Source organism: Mauremys reevesii, linkage group 4 (assembly GCF_016161935.1).
Source record: "Mauremys reevesii isolate NIE-2019 linkage group 4, ASM1616193v1, whole genome shotgun sequence".
NCBI classification, from domain to species: domain Eukaryota; kingdom Metazoa; phylum Chordata; order Testudines; family Geoemydidae; genus Mauremys; species Mauremys reevesii.
This window is the reverse complement of record NC_052626.1, coordinates 21085948-21108171: the sequence shown is the minus strand read 5'-3', so window position 1 is coordinate 21108171 and position 22224 is coordinate 21085948. Positions and strand designations below refer to the sequence as shown.

The window sequence follows — 22224 nt, the reverse complement described above, 5'->3', positions numbered from 1 at the left end:
AGACTCTAAAGTTTTACATTATTTTATTTTTGAATGTAGGATTTTTTGTACATAATTCTACATTTTTAAGTTCAACTTTTATGATCAAGAGATTGCACTACAATACTTGTATTAGGTGAACTCAAAAATATTTCCTTTGTTTTTTACAGTGCAAATATTTGTAATAAAAAATAAATAAAGTGAGCACTGTACACTTTGTATTCTGTGTTGTAATTGAAATCAATATATTTAATTATGTAGAAACCATCCAAAAACATTTAAATAAATGATATTCTATTGTTTAACTGCACGATTAATTTTTTTAAGTGCTTGACAGCCCTAGCTTAAATTTATTACTTACTGCTTAAGGAATTGGTACTTCTAAACTAAGGTAGTTAGATTCGTACAATTTCACTGTGAAACTGGTGGTGCTGAAAGGTTATGAGAAGAGTCAGGAGAGTAGCAACAGCCACCTGCCCGGACTCAAGGGAGTCTGTGAAGAGGAGCCTGCACAGATTGCTGGAAGGCGGTGAGTTTATCCAGCAACCATTATCACATGCAGCAGTGAAGAGGTGCCTAAGAGGGATGGGGAAACTTGTTCACTGGAGATGGATGGAATTGATTTATATTAGTGTGTGGTGATCCATGTATTTTCTCTTGGGCTAGTAGGCTCAGGCCTGGTCTATGCTTAAATTAGATCATCCTAGCTACATTGCTCAGGACTGTGAAAATTTTCATGCCCTGAAAGACATAGTTAGATCAACCTAACTCCCACTGTAGATGCAGTTAAGTCGACAAAAATTCTACCATTGACCTAGCTACCGCCTCTCAAAGAGGTGGATTAACTACATCTATAGAAAAACCCCTTCCATCAACATAGGAAGTATCTATACCATGGCACTGCAGCAGCTGTAGCGTAGACATGGCCTTAGCACTCAGCAAGGAGGAGTCAAGAAAGCTTTCAAGCCCTCTTGATGCTGTGTAAGTATTTACGTAGTTAGACCTCTTTCCTCAACAGTGTCCTGCATTGTCCACGAGCTGCATTTTACTTTACACAGATTTATGTAACATAAGTTACTGTGACTTGCATTTTGCCAATGTAATAGCAATTACTCTAAGCAGACCTGAGCATATGTTATTTTGGATAATTTCTCTCAGTAGGATCTCTAACCACTATTTATTAATTTGTAAAGTTCCTATTAGATTAGCACATATATGCGCTTTTTGGAAACGAATAACTTCTAAAGAAAAAAACTAAAATATTTCAAATGCTTTGTTTACACAGCTATCTACTCACCTACTTTTATTTCTGTGTTTCCAGAATATTAGTTAATTGCCTTTAGTAATGAAAATCCCATTACAAAATGTAGGATACACTTCCTGAAGGCTTGTTTTTCAAATATAAGAATAAGTTCTTCATTTTCAACAATTTTTTTCTTTCACATAGTCATAGCAACAGAAATCTGAGGCTTCCATGTAATCTTTAACTTGCCTTTATTGTAAACAAAAATCTGGCCAATATAATTCAGGGTAAAAACTAGGGCAGACTGTCTGGTAAACGAATACACAGTAATGCTGAGAACAACAGATGCCTGGAAGGGACTGTCAGACTTGATTGCATTAAAGCAGCTCACTTTTTAAAAAAAAGAATGAAGCTCCTATACTCATGAAATAATTCTCTGTAATCTGGAAGAGCATCAGTGTAATTTTCCCTAATGCCATTTTTTAAAATTCTCTGCATTAGAAAACATAGTACTTACCTCTGCCCTTTTAAGCATTTCCCATTTATTTAGAATTTTCATTGCATAAATGCGTTCTGTGCTCTTCATTTTAACAACCGCAACCTGGAATAATAATTTTGTTTAACAAAAACAAAAGGAATGTAACAGTTTCAACACATTTTTTTCCAACAGCTGATAAATGACGCAAAACATCCTTTAATAAAATCATGATTACTGAAGAGTAAGTAATTAGTAACCAACAGGCAGTGAGCAACTTGCTGAACATATTGGTAAGTTATTTTTCCCTTCTAAGAACTGAGTCGTAAAAGCACATTACTACTCATTTACTTGACACACAGTGTGCCATGTGTGGTCAACAGTTCATGATCAAGTGGATGGGGGATGGTACAGGAGGAGCATGAAGTCTTTTATATGAAGATGTGTAGTAAAGCTACATTGTTTGCAAAGAACAAGCAATGTTTGTATACCATGCCTTTAGCCAATGAAAGAACATTTAAAAGGACAGCCACAGAGAACAGAAAAACTGCTAACCAAAGGGAAAACAAATCAGAAGCCAGCCGGAAACACACTGATATAACCAGACACCTGATATTGGAGAACTTTTATACGCTGCATACTGATTAAAAAAACAGAAGCAGAGCTAGTTAGCATGTACACTATTTTATTTGAGTTGTACCACGTACCCTACTTGTCAAAGACTTGCTTATGCTGCTCCATCTTGGACAGTAGTCGTGTATATGGCTGTATAATGGAGAGAGGGTGGAAGAGAACATTCTCTAGGACTGTACCTTACTAATATGGCAAACTATACACTGAGGCTATGTCTACACTAGAGAGCATACAGCAGCACAGCTGTACTGATGCAGGGAGCTCTCCCGTCGATGGAGCACTGTACACACTACCACATATGGCAGTGACATTTATGTTGCTTAGGGGTGTGTTTTTTTCACACCCTGAGACAAATGTTTTGCCAACATAAACGGTACTGTAGACATGGCCTAAGGTAAAGCAGCATGGTGTCTTTAAATTGCAGTGAAGGAATATAGTTCTATTTTGGAACTGTGAAGGCTACATTTTAGGCAGGGTTTGAGAAATCCACTTGCCCAGGGCTAATAAGAATCTTTCCTGGGCAAAAGCCATCAACTTCTAAAAAACTTAAGGTTTCATTTCGGTGAAGAAAAAGCTTTAATTCTTATGGTTGCAAAGAAAATGTGATCCAAACGTCTAATAATGCAGTGCCATCTTAAGTCTGCAGCCAGACTGCTTGAGTGCCTCTGCTGTTGCTGATCACTTTCCTAGATTTCAGCAGCCTAAAAACTGACTTGCCAGTTTTCACTGTGGCTTTTTAGAACTCAGCAGGCAGCAGTGAAACTGACAGGAATTAGATCAAATACACGCCACTGTTACTTGAAAAGACTGAGTAGCAGTGAAGGCAGGCACTGATGATATTCACTGAGGAGGCCGAGTAGAAAATGAGGCTGGAGTAAAGCAGCTAAAAGAGACACCCCCTCACAAAACAGGAAATTGGAGGAGGGAGACTGAGTAGCAGAGAATCTCACTCACCATTCTAGCCGGAAGCTCTGGGTTGGGGGAGTGAAGGGGGAGGGGGAGAGAATACTCCTCCCATCCAGTAGCCAGAAAGGGATGGAGTGGGGGGTCTTCAAGATGATCAGACACCAATTAGGCAGAGGGTGACATGGAAGATGAAGACCTAAACAGAGTTCAGTGACACATACTGTTCTAAAATGTCTACAAAGACAACTGGCTTGCGTAAATTCTAATTCTTACGCTACTGAACAATACAAAAAAGTATCTAGGTTTATGCCTCTTGTTATCTTGGACTTCTAGCCACCACCAAATTGTGGAGTGACTCACCCACTTTGCATTGCTGTGTGCGGCTTTCTCTTACAAAGAATGGGGATTTCATACCTTTACGTCGATAGTCGCATCAAATTAGTTTCCTTTCATTTTATTTCATAGTTGCTACTATGGGAGTACTCTATCTTTTACTCTCTCTCCTTCCCATAAACTGCATGGATATCCAGAACCTATCCATTTTAGCACTACTGTGTAAACGATGAATTAATCTTCACATCACTCTCTTATGAATGAATTAAGTAATATTCTCATTTTACAGATAAGGAAGATGAAGCACAGAGAGTCTAACCAAGTTCATACAGGAATCAGCCAGGAACAGACTCTAAACCTCACAAAACCAGCCCTATACTACAACCAATGAGCTATGTTTGAGCTTTTTTTTTTTTTTTTTTTGTATTTGTCTCTCAAGAATGAACAAAAACAGGATCTCTTGAGGCACACATGTAAGCCATTGTGAGCTAGGACTCTGATATTATTTGTACTAATTTTGTAGTACATTTTCCTTCAAAATGGTTTTATCTGAAATAAAGCTCTGCTCTACTTGTACTGGAATAAGGAACGAGATAAATCTATACAGTTGAGAGAATATTTTCAGACTTCAGTAAGAGCAGACACTTTGCTTCCAAAATCCTAGCTAAAAAAGCCTCATCTTGTGACTCCATCTTCAAGAAGCAATTTGAGCTTTGAGGATTTCAGGTCTGAAATGAAAATAAGGTAGACTATTAAACCAAGTTCCATGCTGACTTCCACCCTGTTTCATCCCATTTAATTAAATGGGTTGTAAATCAAAGCAAAATTTGGCTCTAAGCACATTGCAGAACCCTCCCCATTACTGAACTCTATCCATTACTGTCTAAGGTTGAGCACGTGTCATCATAGCTGTGTTGGTCTCAAGATACTGAAGAGGTAAAGTAACATCTTTTACTGTACCAACTTCTGTTGGTGCAAGAGAAGCTTTCGAGCTATAGAGAGCTATTCTTCAGATAAAAAAGATTAGCTCTTTCACCAACAGAAGTTGTTCTGACAAAAGATATTACCTCATCCACCTTGTCTCTCTAAGGTTGAGCATATCAGGTAAAATAAGGTATGAATTTGCAAGTAATCCTCTTGTAAACTGTTTTAATGTCATTTTTACAGTCTAAATAGAAGTGTAAGAAATGAGCCGACACTTCACTGAAAGTAAGAAAAGGCTTACAAATTTGATTGACTTGGCTTCCAGAGAATCTAGAGATTGATAAGACACTTTGCTGGATAGCTTATGGATCTTTGGATGTTCAACCTTTTGTAAAGCATGCTAGCATTAAGTCAATGCAAAGGCAAAAGACAATTTGCTACACCATCTACAGTATTTACTGTATATCAAACCTTCAGAAAAAAATTTAAGCAACCAGAGTTTTAGGAAACCAGAGTTCTAAGGGACAAAAACTGCAATGTACTCAGATAACACTTCCCTGATGTTAAAGAGAAGACTGTACAATTATCTAGGCAGCCTTGGTGCATAACACCAAATCTAGTGATTTTTATATCACGCACAGCTATTGGTAATTGTGTTAATTAAAAGTTCATCTTCAGGGTTCAAATAGAAACTTTTTTTTATTTGAGCAAAATCCAGGGATGCTTGGGTGTAACCGATGTTTGTTAGAGAAGGAAGATGCAAAAGAGTCCAGATGTCACGTAGTGTGTGCGTGCTGCATATTTTCCTTTTAAAAGTGTACAAGCTATATACCACTCTTACCTATCAAAACAAAACCTGAGATATTATAAACATGCTGTTAGAGTCTTAATTTATTCAGTTATGAATTTGGTAACTCTTATTGTTCTGGATACAGCTGCTGTAAGTAAGGTAATCTTGATAGTAGCTTGTGTGCTTCATTATGTTGGTAGGGGTATCCTAGGTATTGATTACTGAAACAAACTTGCTTTATGAACTAGAACTGCCGTAGTATTCTCAGAAGGGGAGTTTCTGTGAGTTAATGAGTGCCAGTGCTCCACCTGGACAGAGGTCTGTCTACTTAGAGAAGCTTTTATCTATTCATATAAGTTGTTAATTAGGTATAATTAAAATTAAAATAGAGTTACTAAAAATGGCTTTGTTGGGGTTCATTTTTATTGTCTCAATTTACATAGAAAAAATCAAGTTAGATTTTTTAACTGTCCACCCTTTACATTTCCTTGGGATCTGAAGCTCACACCAAGTTCTTTCCATTTTGCACATCACCACCAGCAATAAAGGTCCTGCAAACCAGTTTGGCCCTCGACACCACTTAAGTTATCCAGTTGCCTTCAGCGAGATTGCACATACATTGATGACTAAGTGGGACTACAAAGAATTGTCTATTTAGGCTTTTATAACATGCCTATCACCATAGTAACTTCACACTTAGATCCAACGGTAACAGGCACTGAAAAAAACCTAAAATAGTATTAAGTTCCTTAGAAATATTTTCAAATTGAAACACTATCTTCATTCCCATGTAAGAATAAATTGCTTGTTTTGATATTTTTGTGAAGAATTTATTGTGGGCAAGCAAAGTCAATTAAACGTTTCGCATTATATTTTCAGTTCAATGAAGTTAATGACCATTGATAGCTCTTAGGGTAGTCAGCTCCTGATCCAGCCCCTGAAGAAGTTCAGTCTCTCGCGCTAATGATTTTTCTCCCTATTGCTCTACAGTTCAGGAGGGAAGGTAGCCCCTTCAGGTAGCTAGGGCCAATCCCATGGAAAGTTCTGAACAGACCTTTAATAGAATCCTGTACCTTTTTTCAGGATACAGGACTTTATTTTTAGATATGATAAACAAAGAAACAGAATCTAGCGCGCTCTCTCTCTCTCCTGACTGTGTTGACAATGCACTACCAACAGGCACAAGAAGTGTTGGCTCTTATTTATCCCTGAAGTGGCCAGACATGATTGAATACTCACAAGACACAAAATGTGTTCACATTCTATGCACTTTTCAGAGTATAACTACCCTCTTAGTCAACACATCCCTGATTCTGAATCATGTTAGTACCTGGAAATCTATGTTTAATCATAAAGTGGGCACAATGGACTCCTTTTGTTTTCTCTCTCCTTATAGCTTGGCAGTAATTCACAAATATGTTCCATTTTGTGGACAACAACAGTGTATGTGGTGGGTGGGAGGTTAAATGTATTGATTAGATTGATTGCCAGAGCATAGTAAGCAGAGGGACAGGTATTACTATAAATTACTATTAAAATTCTGTCTGTGTTGTAATAGTATTGCTATGAAAAGGTGTTTCTAAAGCACCTATCATAATATCTAGACAGGGCACATGATTAAGGATTTTAGCTATTCTTGTGCAAAGCAGGCCCAAACTGTTCCACCTTCCGTTCTATCCATAGTTACTATTTCCCAGAAAACTAGAGCATTGCGTTTGCATGCAAAAATCCTTAGTAATGAAGAAGGGAAGGAAAATAATGGTTTCTAAACTGTATTTGCCAGCTTTCAATGAGATGTCAACTGCCAAACATCCTCTCCTCTTGAGAGAGTTACCCAACACCCATATTTAAAGAGTTATTCTTTAAAAATAATTGTTTATACTGTTAAATGTTTGAGTATATTTTTTTCACACTGAAACATGCAAATACAGACTAATACATGTGCAAGGCTCTTTATAGCAAATAAGAAACTCACTAAAGGATTCTTGGAGGAAAAAAAACATAGGAAAGTTACATAGTTGTGTAAGCAACTTCAGAATGCTGAAGAGTTCACATTTTTAGTCACCTAACAGGAATCTATAAAACTCATTTTTTTTCAGTTTTGTGGAAAAAAATTTCAAATGTACAAATTCACAATTGGATTGAAAAAGCTATTCTGGACAAAATTTTAAAAAATGCTTAAGTCCCACTGACTTTCAATGAGGCTTACATTTCTAAGTACTTAGGTCACTTCTGATAATGGGACTTGGTGTCAGCAGCACACCTGGCTTCAGGCCTGGTCACTAGGCAACCCAACAAGCTCAGCTGGTCCCAATGAGCCTTCTCCAAGTGATCATGCTTCCTAACTGGGCAGGAGATTCTACGGCTGCTATGTAGGCCTGGTCTTAGCCACCTGGAGGTCCCTTCTGGAATGACAATAGCGGAAGCCCAACTCACCCTTGAGGACTTAGTTGGGACCTTACAGGAACTGCAGGCTCAGACTGCATCACTTTGAGATCAAAATGCAGTCCTGCAGGCTCAGGTGGGGCCCATGAAATGCAGGCCTAGGCTATCACAATACAGGACAGGAATGCTGCCCTCCAAGCCCAGGTACAAGACCAGGCAGCAGCTGTGTCCCCGCAAGCCTCACATCTACTGTCCATTAGCCCAAGGTCCCGCTCCTGACAAGTTCACTGGGGACTGTGCCAAATTCCACAGATTCTTGAATTAGTGTCACCTGCTGTTTGTACGGCACCTGCTATCATACCCCACAGATCGGTCCAGAGTAGCATTTGTGATTACCCTACTTACTGGAGAGGCCTAGGCATGGACTTTCCCCAATACTGGAGGGGTCTAGCCCTCTTCTCAAATGCTTCAAGGAATCTGACCAGGCAATGGCATGCATTTTTGACAACCCTATGTAAGTCACTGGGCATTAAATCAAATCACTGTACACAATCAATATCCCCTTCACTGAGCTCCTGGAAAGACTCTGATTAGCCAGTGTCTTCATGAAATTAGACCTGCATGGAGCATATGACTTGGTTAGAATCCAGCAGGGGGACGAGCTCCAATCCAGGTATGGCCATTTTGGATGTCTGGACTCTGTAACATGCCCACTAACTTCCAACATTTCACGAATGGCATCGTCAGGGATATCCCTGAGTAGTTTATGATCATCTATCTAGATGACATTCTCATCTTCTCTGAAAATCAAGAACTTCATAACCATCACATATATAGCTTTAGATCAGCTTCCCCAGAATCAACTCGACACCAAGCCTGAAGAGTGTGAATTTCACAAGGACTGCCTGGTCGTTCCCTTAACATCCCTCCTCAAGAAGGGAGCCAGATTCGCCTGGCTAGCCAACATGCAGACTGCATTTTATCACCTGAAAGGAGTCTTCACATCCACGCCTATCCTAAACCACCCAGACCCCACTTGGGCCTTCATCACAAACTGATGCCTCACACTTTGCAATGGGTGCAGTCTTTTCTCAATTCACTGGTCCCCACCAGCTACTTCACCTCGTGCCCTTTTCTCCCAGAAACTGATGCCCACAGAGAAAAAAATAGAACACTAGAACAAGAACTCCTGACTATCAGGGCTGCCTTTGAGGAACTGCACACCTCTTTGAAGTGGCCCATGCCTCCGCCCATGTGCAGACCAATCATAAAAACCTAGAGCACCTACAGACAGCTTAACAGTTAAGCCAATGCCAGATCCATTGGGTGCCTTTTCTATCCAGATTCAATTTTACTATCACCTATCGCTCGTGGACTAAGTGTGGGAAAGCAGACCTGTCCCACAAGGGTGAGCACCACAAAGTAGAGGAAGAAACTCTTTCAACTGTTATCAAGCCCTCCCAGTTTATTAGAGGAATGGGCGAGGGCCATCCGATAATCACCATCTGCTCTCTGCTCCCCAGCAACTCACTGACAGCCAATCTGCCAGTCCCTGGAAAACTCAGGCACCTCCCTTGGGTCAAGCTTTCTTCTACAGCAAGGTCTCCTCTACCATAGGGATACTGAAGGAAAGCCCCAACTCCAAGTATTGAGGCTGTGCCACAACTCCCCCATGGCATGACATTTTTGGGCAGTTTAAGACCGGGAACCCGATTTCCAGGTATTTCTTGTGGCCAACCTTATGAAAAGACATCAAGGACTACATTAGGATGTGTGATCTCTGTGCCCATGCTAAAAGACCATACAAGACCAGTGGGCTTTTTCCATTCTCTTCCCCCACCTACATGTCCTTAGGCACTCTGTGGTCCTGACAGTTGTGGACTTCCTGACAAAAATGACCCATTTGAACCCCGGAGTAGGCTTCCATCAGCCTGTGAAACAGCACAGCAATTCTTGGAACATGCCTAAACACATCATTTTTAATCAGGGTGCCCAATTTGTTTCCTGGTTCTAACAGGTCTTCCTCCACCTTCTTGGCATCAAGACCCTCATTTCAACTGCCTACCACCCTCAGACTTATTGAACTGAAGTGTCAACCAGACAGTGGAACAGTATCGCTGATTTTTTTTGAATTTTCACCAACATGATTGGGTTCCCCTATTGCCAGGCCAAATTCACTTACAATATTGCAACCCACATCTCCACCCAGCAAAGCCCATTCTTTGTCAACTTTGATTTTCAACCTTGGTTTCACCCTGAACTCTGAGAAGGCTCCTCTGTTCCAGCAGCCACACACTGGGTATTCCATCTCCAACAAATTCATCAGGAGCTCATGGAGTATTTAGTGGCTGCCAAGGAGTCTCATAACAGTTATTCTGATAGACATCAGCAAGCAGCCCCGGACTTAAACATAGGTGATAAGATGGGGCTTCCTGCCCAAAACTTGGTCAACCTGTCCCTCTGCCTCGACCCCTCTCAGATGACCCAGAAAATAAATCCATTGAGTTCAAACTCCAGCTCCCAAAGTCCCTCAAGAGCTACTCAGTCTTTCGTGTCGTCTTTCCCAAACCACTCCTCAACAACCCCTTCCTCAGACAGATGGATCCACTGCCACCACCCATAATGGCCTTGGGGCAGGAATAATGTGAGGTCCAGCAAATCCTTGATTCCCAACAGGTCAGAGGTAAGATCCAGTACTTAGTGGACTGCAAGGCATACAGGCCAGAGGAGCAATCCTGGAAGACCACAGAAAACATCCACACCCACATCCTGTTACAGGAATTTTACCAAGAGTACCATGACAAACCAGGGCCAAGGGCCCCTAGAAGTAGCCCTAGGGGAGAGGGTACTATCAGGAGAACAGCTAGCTCCCAGCACGATTGCTAGGCAACCCAGCAAGTTCAGTTGGGCCCAGTGAGCCTGCTCCAAAGAGTCATGCTTCCTGATCCAGCAGGAGAGCCTGCAGCCCGCTACTTGAGCTTGCAGTGGCAGCTGCACAGCTGCTGCTCAACACATACCACACCCACAGCTGTGCTTATCCTGCTGAGGCTTCCAGCCCTAGCTCCTGTCCCACTCCAGCCATGCCTCCTGTCTGCTTCAGTCCAGTCTTTGCCCCCCAGTTCTGCCCCTGATCTTGAATCCAGTTCAGACCTTTGGCATGGCTTCTCGACCCTGACTTTGGCTTCAACCTCAGCCTGGTACTTAACTCCTGGATCTACACTTGCCACTTCTCTGAACTGCCACTGCAACAACCACAGAAAGTCCGGCTGCACCTATTAAGTAGGCTGCCCACACCCTGGTAGCTTACGTTTGGGTTCCTAAATTGGGCACTTTTGAAACTTTTACCCTCTGTTATTATGAGAGAGATTCTTTTTCCTTTAAAGTCAATGGCAAGATCCCTATTGGCTGCAGTAGTGCAGGATCAGACTATTTCTTCATTGCTAAAAATATCACAACACAAAGTTTAATTGTACATCCACCTCAGTACTAATATGTGACCTGCATTAACTTTAAGGAGAGTCACAAGTACAGCCAGAGAAGAAAAGTTCCTAAAGAGAGAGAGAGACACACACACACACACACACCTGAAAAGAAAGTCAGATATGAAGCATGCCTAGGACTGGATTAAGGCTATTTGGAGCCACGGACACACCCCTCACAGGGCTGCCACATGTGCCCTCCTGGGGATGGTAGTGGCCATCCACACAAGAGCCATCTAAGGGGTTAGTGTCAGGCCCTTCATGCAGGCTGGGACCACACTCCTCAGACTATTTGAAATAGGAAGCAGTGCTCTAGAGAGGTCTGTCCCACAGAAGCCTCAGCCCCATGCATCCCTCTGGGCAGGGCTGTCTGCCTACCACCCACCACCCCAGCAAAACCAGAATAATAATAATGATGTTAGTGGCAGGCCTCCCACTAACCCATGCACACTCCTCTGTTGGGTGGTCTTGGCAGCTCCCCTCCAAGAACAGCAGGTAGGAATGGGGCAGTTAGCACCTCTTACAATTACTGTTTCAGAGTATGTGCAAACTCAGGAAGTCATCATTACTGCATCAGTTACACATTTTAAAAGGTTTTCTTCACAAGAGCAAGAAACATTTTTTTAAATGAAATTACAGGATTTAAGAACCAGGGACATAAACATGTACCCACAGTGCATGTATACATTCAGTTTGGCCCTGAATGGACAGTAACTGTTTGTTTAGCTTATACAGAAAGAAGAATAGATGGCCAGTGGGAATTACTGAAAACTTGTTTCTTATTTCTAAAAATTCTCAACTTCCTATCAGCTTTAACCATCCTCTCACTTTCCCGTCTCTCATTCGTTACATGAATTTTCAACCTGGGTCCCATGAACAGGTGTCAGTAAATGGCAACCACCCTGGCCATTTCTATATTGCTAGAAAGGTCTTTCTAAATTGACAGGAAGATCTTGGCTACATGGGAAGAAGAGGAGGGAAAAGAACATCAGTATAGTACAAGTTGAGAATCATTGATTACATCAGCTTGTTGTATCGTGCCTTAAATTAGGCACCAAATCTGTATCTGTGCAGGCAAACCCACATGGAGTCTAATTTAGCCTGAATATACTCTGAAGCAGGGGCCATGGCTTCCTTTGTTTGCATAATGTCTAGCAAAATGCCTGATTGGGACCTCCAGGCATTATTGTAATAGAAATAATATTAAGACAAACTGTATAAAATCAGCAACTTTGAAGCAAATGCTCAAATGTTCCTGTGTACAACTATAGCAACTGATGGTTTTCAAAAGTGTTTTGAAAAATTTTAAAAAGTGGATATATCCGCATTTGGTATTCAGAGTGGAATTCAATTTTCAGCCAATTTTTTTTATTTTAAGTCCAGTTTGTTTAGCTATTCGCCTTTTTTAACGTAAACATCTTTTCCTTCATGATTAGCGTCATGTCCAGTAACTGCTGACAAAAATATAGATCCGAGCATGGTTTTAATTAGATTCTTCTTACACTCTTACATGCCTTATATATCATTTTACGGTATCAATCTAGGATTTTCTTATTTTAACGCTAACTAGTTATTTACATCGATGTCAAAAGAATTAACCTTGTGTATTCCCTGGATTCCAATCAACTCGTTTCTAACAAAGTTCCCATAATATGTATATAGTTTATAGGAGCAATAATATTCATGTGCCGTAATTCGGTTAAAATTAAGATTTCCAGTATGTTGCTTTACACAGGACTTGGGTACTGTGGCATCTGATCTATATTAGCAAACAAGAGAGTCTATTTACTCTTGGATGGAGCTCCAACTTTTGTCTTTGACTACATGCCTGTTTTATGATGGTCATCATAATACCTAACACTTACTTAATAGTACACAGGGCTGAAAGATCCATTCACCAGTGACAAGCATGAAGTATTACATAGAAACTGGAGGCAGCTTAAGCCTTCAATTTAGCACACACAAAAAATGCAACTTTTCATTTAAAAAAGTTTCTGTGATTGTGAAGGAAACCTTCCAAATACAAGAATATACACCCACTGCAGTATTGTCTTCCTGAGTTTTTAGACAGATACCTAACTCCACTGTGGCTTCTCATAGCTCTGACAAGCAGCTAAATGAAACTAAGATTGTCACTGCTGCTATTCAGGAACTTGTGGGCAGTAACATGAAAAACTATACAGATGCATACAGTCCAGTTTCACAGTCTTAATGTTTAGGAAAGCTCTAAGTGGAGTTTGGAAAAGAGAAGACTAAGGGAGGATATGATAGAGGTATATGAAATCATGAGTGATGTTGAGAAAGTGGATAAGGAAAAGTTATTTACTTATTCCCATATTCCCATAATATAAGAACTAGGGGGTCACCAAAAGAAATTAATAGGCAGGTTTAAAACAAATAAAAGGAAGTTCTTCTTCACGCAGCGCACAGTCAACTTGTGGAACTCCTTACCTGAGGAGGTTGTGAAGGCTAGGACTATAACAGTGTTTAAAAGAGAACTGGATACATTCATGGTGGTTAAGTCCATAAATGGCTATTAGCCAGGATGGGTAAAGAATGGTGTCCCTAGCCTCTGTTTGTCAGAGGACAGAGATGGATGGCAGGAGAGAGATCACTTGATCATTACCTGTTAGGTTCACTCCCTCTGGGGCACCTGGCATTGGCCACTGTCGGTAGACAGATACTGGGCTAGATGGACCTTTGGTCTGACCCGGTACGGCCGTTCCTATGTTCTTAAGTGACAGCATAGGCAGATATTGGAAACTACATTAATGGAACTAAAACCCCAAAATATGAGGCTGGAAAAACAACAGAGTAGCAAAAAAGCTCTGTCCTATCCTTCCTCACAGGAGACTTTATAGAGGGAAAAGAAAGCTCCTTTGCCCCTGCCTGAGCTAAATGGGGATAGAGATTCAAAGGTATCAAACACACACATTATACAATATATTTTACCAATAACTAACATTGTTCAAAGTATCTAACAATGAATTGCAAAGACTTCTTACCTCGCCAAATGCACCTCTTCCAATTACTTTTATAATTTCAAAGTCATCTCGATGAAGTTGCATTTCCTTCACCAATTGTGTAAATGGTTTTGCTGTTAAAAAAGTAAAAATTAAAATTAACATATAGAAGTATAGTTTTTCCTAATATCCAAGCTAGACCTCTCCCACTGCAACTTGAGACCATTGCTCCTTGTTCTGTCATCTGCCATCACTGGGAACAGATGAGCTACATCCCCCTCACTCTTCTCTTCTGCAGACTTCGGGCTTGTCTAAAATTACCAGGGGATTGAAGCATGGCAATTAAGGCATCGGTGGCCAATTTAGCGGGTCTAGTGAAGACCCACTAAATCGACCCTAGATCGCTCTCCCATTGACTTCTGTATGCCACCTGAACGAGAAGCACTAGGGGAGTCAACGGGAGAGCGTCTCCCGTTGACATAGCATAGTGTGGACCCCGTGGTAAGTAGATCTAAGTGCATCAACTTCAGCTACGTTATTCACGTAGCTGAAGTTGCATAACTTAGATTGATCTCCCCCCATAGTGTAGACAAGGCCTAAATAAGCCCAGTTCCCTCAGCCTCTCCTCATAAGTCATGTGCCCCAGCCCCCTAATCTTTTTCGTTGCCCTCCACTGGACTCTCTCCAATTTGTACACATCCTTTCTGTAGTGGGGGCCTCAAAATTGGACTATACTCTAGATGTGGCCTCACTAGTGTTGAATAGAGGGGAATAATCACTTCCCTCGATCTGCTGGCAATGCTCCTACTAATACAGCCCAATATGCCGTTAGCCTTCTTGGCAACAAAGGCACACTGTTGACTCATATCCAGCTTCTCATCCACTGTAACCCGTAGGTACTTTTCTGCAGAACTGCTGCCTAGCCACTCAGTCCCTAGTCTGTAGCAGTGCATGGGATTCTTCTATCCTAAGTGCATGACTCTGCACTTGTCCTTGCTGAATCCTTTTGGCCAAATCCTCCAATTTGTCTAGGTCATTCTGGACCCTATCCCTACCCTCCAGCATATCTACCTCTTCCCCCAGCTTAGTGTCATCCGCAAACTTGCTGAAAGTGCAATCCATCCCATTATCCAGATCATTAATGACTATGTTGAACAAAACCGGCCCCAGGACCAAACCCTGGGGCACTCCGCTTGGTACCAGCTGCCAACTAGACATCAAGCCATTGATCACTACCCACTGAGCTCGATGATCTAGCCAGCTTTCTATCCGCCTTATAGTCCATTCATCCAATCCATACTTTTTTAATATGCTGGCACGAATACTGTCGGAAACCGTATCAAAAACTTTGCTAAAGTCAAGGTATATCATGTCCACTGCTTTGCCCATATCCACAGAGCCAGTTATCTCATCATAGAAGGCAATCAGGTGACTTGCCCTTGGTGAATCTATGTTGACTGTTCCTGATCACCTTCCTCTCCTCCAAGTGCTTCAAAATGGATTCCTTGAGGACCTGCTTCATGATTTTTCCAGGGACTGAGGTGAAGTTGACCGATCTGTAGTTCCCCAGATTTCCCTTCCTTTTATTTATTTATTTTTTTTTTAAATGGGCACTATATTTGCCTTCTTCCAATCATCTGGGACCTGCCCTGATCACCACGAGTTTTCAAAGATAATGGCCAATGGCTCTGAAATCACATCAGCCAACTCCCTCAGCACCCTCAGATGCATTAGATCTGGATCCATGAACTTGCACATGTCCAGCTTTTCTAAATAGTCCTTAACCTGTCCTTTCACCACTGAAGGCTGCTCACCCCCTCCGCATACCGTGCTGCCCAGTGCAGCAGTCAGGGAGCTGACCTTGTCTGTGAAGACTGAGGCAAAAAAGGATTGAGTACTTCAGCTTTTTCCACATTATCTGTCCTAGGTTGCCTCCCCCACTCAGTAAGGGTCCCACACTTTCCTTGACCTCCTTCTTATTGCTAACATACTTTGCTCTATTATAACCATTTAATCGGATATTTCTTGATTGTGCAAAAAGGAAATGTAGCTTGAATAAATGAAATGCACTTTCAGATGCTGTGAACATGGGGGTGTGGTTTAAGTTATTCGGAATTGGTAAATTCCTAAGTAGATTCAAAATAGCAACTTTTGAGAACTGATTCAGCAATGTACACCACACAAATATTAGCAGCAAACTAAAAGGTCATTTTTTTTTAATTACTAATCTAATTTTAACAATCACAGCAAATCCATCTAAAGAATTTTTCCACGTTTTCAGTTGAAAAATATATTTCCATTTTCTCCTTTATACAAACTATGGTAGAGTATTGTGAGAAAATTAAAATTCATGTCACAGAAAGTATAGGTTTGATACAGAAAGTAGGTGCATATCTTAAACAAGGATCTTGTAACAAAGTTTCAGAAGCAATATTCAATTTACAATAGTAACACCCAACAGCCTGATTTGGCTGAACTTAGCCTCACCTGCCTGCTTCTTCACAACACTCCTTATACCATCCACCTACGTTTATTTCTCTAAGTGTGCTTGGCACTGTGAAAGACAAGTAGAACACCCTTTTCCAGAGGAGTTTATAGAAAGAAATAGGATACAAATCAGAGAGATACACCAGGCAACTCAAAGGGTGTTTCCATCTTTGAGCCTTTCGTTGATATATGGTAGGGGCAGGGAGGGGAGTGTTTCTGAAGGGGAAGGATGAAGAGGATAAGGAAACATTTTTACTTAAACTCCCTTAACTTTTCTTCATTCTTGCCCTCACTGCACCCTTTCAAAAAGGAACAACATTCCTGTGATATTGCTAATAGCACAGTACTCAGACAGGTTTAACAAGTTACTGTATGTATACATGTATCCAGGTATTGAAAAATGTATCCACCATCTGGGAGCTTGAGACCAGCTTACTATTCAGGGTGCAAAATACCTGCTCCTCCTCATTCCCTCTTGCCAATCTACTCCTCCTGCAATTTAAAGAAATAAACCTGTACTGTATTTAATTGTATAATGCCAATCAGACCTCCAATATATTTTACAAAGTGTAACTTTCTTTTATTTCTTTCCTCACTTCACTCTACTTTTGTTTTTTTTCTTTCCAATCATAGAATGTGGTACATCTTTTACTGTGATTTTATCTTGTGTTTTCTCTTCCTCTACCCCATATATCACTTTCCCTATATTGTGTCCTCTGCTGCCCACTCCCATATCTCCCCTTTATTTTCTGACTGTCCAATCTCCCCCTCAGCTCACCTCTCATATACACAAACACCCTATTCTGCTTTTCTGATTGACCCAACAATGTTTTTCATACACCATGCCCTGTCCTCCATCCACTCAATCATATACTGTATAAGTCTTGAAAAAATGCATCAGACAGCTAGAGCCAAAGCACTAATCTAATGTACTAGACAGCGAATCACGTACGGAAAAATAATTGTTAGGGGACAAATAAATCACATGGGAGACGGAAACACGTAACAGTAAGTGGGAAAATAGCAGATGCGTCAGATTTTCTACTTGGGGTTGGCTCATGGAGTTTCACAGATAAAGTGCACTGCATAAGAAGCCTTTCATCGCTTATTATAACAATTATAATGGGACCAGGAACAAGATGATGTAGACAGGTCTGTGACTATAGGAAGCAATAATATGGCATTCCTGGCTGCACGGCTATGGCTACACTACGAGGCTTTTAGCGACACAGCTGTTTAGCTGCTGCTTGGGGCCAGGAGAGAGCTCTCCTGCTTACAAAACACTTCCACGCCCCACGAGTGGCAGCGGCTTTGTAAGCGCTGTTCACACCAAAGTTTTTCATCGGTAAAACTTTTGTGGTTCGGTAAAAGTTTTGCCGACGAAGTGCCAGGGTAGACAAACCCTAGGAAAACCTAAAAGGCATAAAGACCGTTCTCATGAGTTTGATGCAACCTCACAATGCTTAATCAATATGGACACTACACACACACACACACACGTTTGTGAACATGTAACTTAACACAAGAAGAAAGACTGAACAAGAATGTCTGCATTAATTATAATTAAGTGCTAGACAGAGAAAAATTTGACACCTACTAGCTTGAGGTAACTATAGAAGGAAGAAACTTCCACCCCAATCCTGATCAGATTCTAGATATCAGCTTTCTCCAACATGGCTGCTGAAGAATGGTGGCAGGCTGTTCCGTTTTTCATATCTGCTTTTGGCTAGTCAATATCCAATGCCTTTGGAACTCACCATCAATTGCCATTGAATGGGGAAGCCCCCTAGCTCTCCAGTCTCTACACCTCATAAAATAAAGAGCCTCCCCATTCGCCTCAATTCTTGCCTGTCTGTTTGTAAAAAAAGGCCTTCCTCCACACTTCCTCTTCTATATTATCCATATTTTGGGGAGAAAAGACGTGGGGGAGGGGGAGGGAGAAGGGGAAGGGAAAAATATACCCTCCATGAGAGATCTACCTACTTGTACTGCTGACAGTTTAGAAGGATTCTCAGTTGTCTTCCCATAAGACACCAAGCAGCAATTATAGGGCCAGAAAAGATTTCCAAGCATATAGTGGGGAGCACTTTCCAGAGGTACAGTGACAGTATGATCAGCTATAACAGTTTTATGTCCACCTGTTCTATTCTGCACAGCATTTGTGAAGGCAAGGTGCTTAACAGACTGAACTGAGGTGGCCTGCGAGCCTTGCTGCAAACCACACACAGCACCACAGAGTGATGCTGTGATTGCTGGGGATGCCGCCTGCACCAAGTGTGCAAGCCAAATCAAAGATGCTTTGTATTCAGATTTCACAAAACACAGAGTGGAATGGAGGTTGACTGAAGCCTGAAAGAGGCACAGTGAAATATTAGCATTTGATGCTTATTGTTTCTTTAGCTGCTGGTGGTGGTGGTTGGAGGCGGCGAAATGGATCTGCCCTCCTATAACAGTGTTTACATTTATCATGGCTTTATATTTGTGATTTTTGGTGAAGACATTATGAGCAGAACTAGTCTTTTTTCTATTAGCTTTTTATTATTTTTTTAAAATATACAGATATAGAGAAAATAAACTATACATCAGCTTCCCATAATATATTAACCATTTGCTACCTAGCTTTAGTGATACTTGAAACATGGCTATAATATGGTTAAAATAGAAATCTATTTGTATAAACTATTACACAATGTACAAAAACAAAATTTATCAAAATCTAACTAATTCAAGTATAATTTAAAAATAAAGAATAGATGCAAAATTCAGGAGGGGTGTAGAGACAGGAAGGGAAGGAAGTGGTCAGAGAGGAGGGACAGACAAGGAGTCATCCCCTGGATTTAATAAGACCATTCAGATGCTTCCAGAAAAGCATGCCATACCTGAGAATTTCTCTTTGGTATTTCTGTTAAAGTATACAATTCGTTCCATGGTGGCCAAGCTTAGGAGGTGTATAGTCCTAAATTGGTCGGCCGTTTTTGGGATGTCCATTTTTATAGTACTAGTCTTTTAGCAATTAGTGCTCTGGTAAGCCAAAGTTTTTCAAATTTATTCAGCTTCCAATTAACATCCATTAGGTTTAAAATTACATGTTTAGCTTGTATCACAATTTTATTTAATAGGAAAATATTAACTGCAATTAAGTTATACCCAAAACATACTGTTATAGGAACATTCCCAGAGCACATGAGTTAAGCTGGCGCTGTGACTCAGCAGGAGCTAGCATTTATCTGATTTAGTGGCACCTGTTTTGAATAGTCAGAGAGGGGTCCAATGATTTTCTGCTGAATTAATCTTAAATGGAGGCCCAAGGAACAGGACAGATCTTGAGGGTAAACCCAAGCATGCTTGATCTGTAAACATGCAGAAAAATGCTAAAAAACAACTTTAAACACTCCAAACATACAGGCCTGCTGAAATAGGTAACGATGCAAAACCCCACATAAAAACAAAGACATGGTTTCTGAACCACAGGGACAGGACGCAACTGGCCTAGGATTTCTTTGTCTGGCTGTTCGACAGGGGTAGAGTGTGTCACAGGAATACATAAGAGGAAGCAGGTGAATATCAGGCAGTCCATTATGGGCTACTACTATCATACCACTATGCTGAGGAGCTGGTAACTGATGAACAAGTACAGGGGCCTATGAATAGGACAATACAAGTTGCCTTTGGCCCGGCACGTACTTCCTCAGAAGTTTACAGTGAACTCTTGTTCTTGCTGCTGTATTTGGCTACCATGATAGATATAGTCTGCCATTGCTTGAGTCTTCTTCATTAAGTCGACATTCAAAAAAAGTTCAGTTTATTTTTCACAAAGTAACTGTTAGCATCCCTTCGTAGGGCCCTCTGAAGGCAGACACGCAAATCTTCTCTTGTTCTTCCAGTTTCAGGCTGGTTAAGCATTCTGTGTTCCAGCAAACCTGCTCCCTCTCCTGCTTTGTGATACTGCAGTATTTCCTAGGCATAACCCTCTTGCAGAAGCAGTCACTGAAATGTAAAATAAGGAGGGGTTAATAGGTTTATTCATTGTACAGGCATCCATATCACAGAATATGGTAAAAGTTATTTAATTCTGAATTTCAGTGGTTTATTAGGCATTCTGTCCTTAGATGTGAAGTAGTAAGGATATAAATCTAAATGTCTTCCAAGTTTTAAACTGACTTTTGGTGAAAGTGGTTCAGAGGGGGAACAGGAACAACATAAATTCAGTACAAAGGATCTAACAGGTGAAAGATTTATACAAAAGTTCCAATCAAGGGAAAGGAAGGATCTAAGTAAGCAAGCAGGGGCAAAGATAATAAGTCTGCAGTTAAGCGACTTTCACAGATGGTAACAGTGAACACTTAAGGACTGGAAAAGTATAGGGTATGTCTACACAGGGATGAAAGCCCCTTGGCACAGCCATAGCTGGCTCATGGAGCTAAAAATCACTGTGTAGACATTCAAGAATGGGCTGGAATCTGAACTCTGGGACCCTCCACCCTCATAAGGTACCACAAAATGTCTACACAGTAATTTTTCAGCCCCAAAGCCCTAAGCCCCATGAGCCGAGTCAGCTGAACTGGGCCAGCCAGAGGTTTTTTATCCCCATGTAGACATACCCATAGTGAGCTCCTGTGTGGGGGAGGGAGTGGGGAAGTTAGAATTACCCAATAAATTTGATTGCCAACTAGAGCATTGGCTTTACCAAAGATATGAGATTACTCAAGAGAACCAGGGAAAAATTATAGCTCAAGTAGTATGTTCTCTGCTAGTCTGATGACATAGCCTTGTTGGCTGGCAGCGAGGTTGGACAAAACCATTATTCCACCCCACTCTGCCTGTGGTTGATGCTGAGCAGTGTGCTATCAAAAAAATGCTTATGCTGGTGTTTCAAGCAGAATGACCTGTAATCACAACTAGATAAGAGCAGACAGCTAAACAGATGCACTAGTCTCCGGTACAGGCTGACAGCTTCTGTGTAGTATACATGCCTGGGGGAGGGAAGATATGGCATCTAATACATATCTTATTGCAATTCAATAACCTTGTTTTGACTTTTTCCTATACTTAATCATAGATAAGTACTGTCTGAAATTTGGGGGGATAAGGAAGAGGGGAAGAAGGGCAAATGAGAAAGCGGCCAAACCTGAAGTGTCAAAGAGAAAAAAAAAAGTTGCCACGTACACTGTTGCAGTGCCATGAATTTGGAGGGGGAGGATGCTTATGTCCTCTTATGAAGATGCATCCCACAGTAATGGTGACATTCATTAGGACCTCCAGCACAAAAGCATGAAAGAGCATCAGTAATAATAAGAATAGATAATATACCTTGTGTAGGAGTCCTCATCTTCTCCTGAACTTGCTCATCAGTAATCTCTAGAGTCCAAGATCCTGTGAGGAGGTCTCATGATTCTGGAAGAGTCAAAAGGCATCTCCAGGTCCTGGTTCACCTCTGCGTTTCATATGGTTCTGAAAAGCAGCATTCTCCTCCCTCTATCTTGGTTCCTCAACAACCCGGTGCCAGATGCTTCCTAGAAGCTGTGACCCTAAGAACGCCTCAACGCCAGCTGACAAAGGGTATATTGTTCTGTAACAGCAACTCTTGGCAGGCCTGACAAATTCACTACATCCAGCACACCACTTTC

General features: G+C 41.1%; 1 protein-coding gene across 1 annotated transcript in view; it reads right to left on the bottom strand.

Moving 5' to 3' along the window:
• CDC42BPB (CDC42 binding protein kinase beta) overlaps positions 1–22224 on the bottom strand; it is a 115673-nt gene that overhangs the window by 68917 nt on the left and 24532 nt on the right. Inside the window, exons 2-3 of the mRNA XM_039533488.1 lie at positions 14153–14244; positions 1740–1823 (exon numbers count right to left, since the gene is read on the bottom strand). Of these exons, the coding sequence (XP_039389422.1) occupies positions 1740–1823; positions 14153–14244 (176 nt within the window). The remainder of the gene's footprint in view (positions 1–1739; positions 1824–14152; positions 14245–22224) is intronic.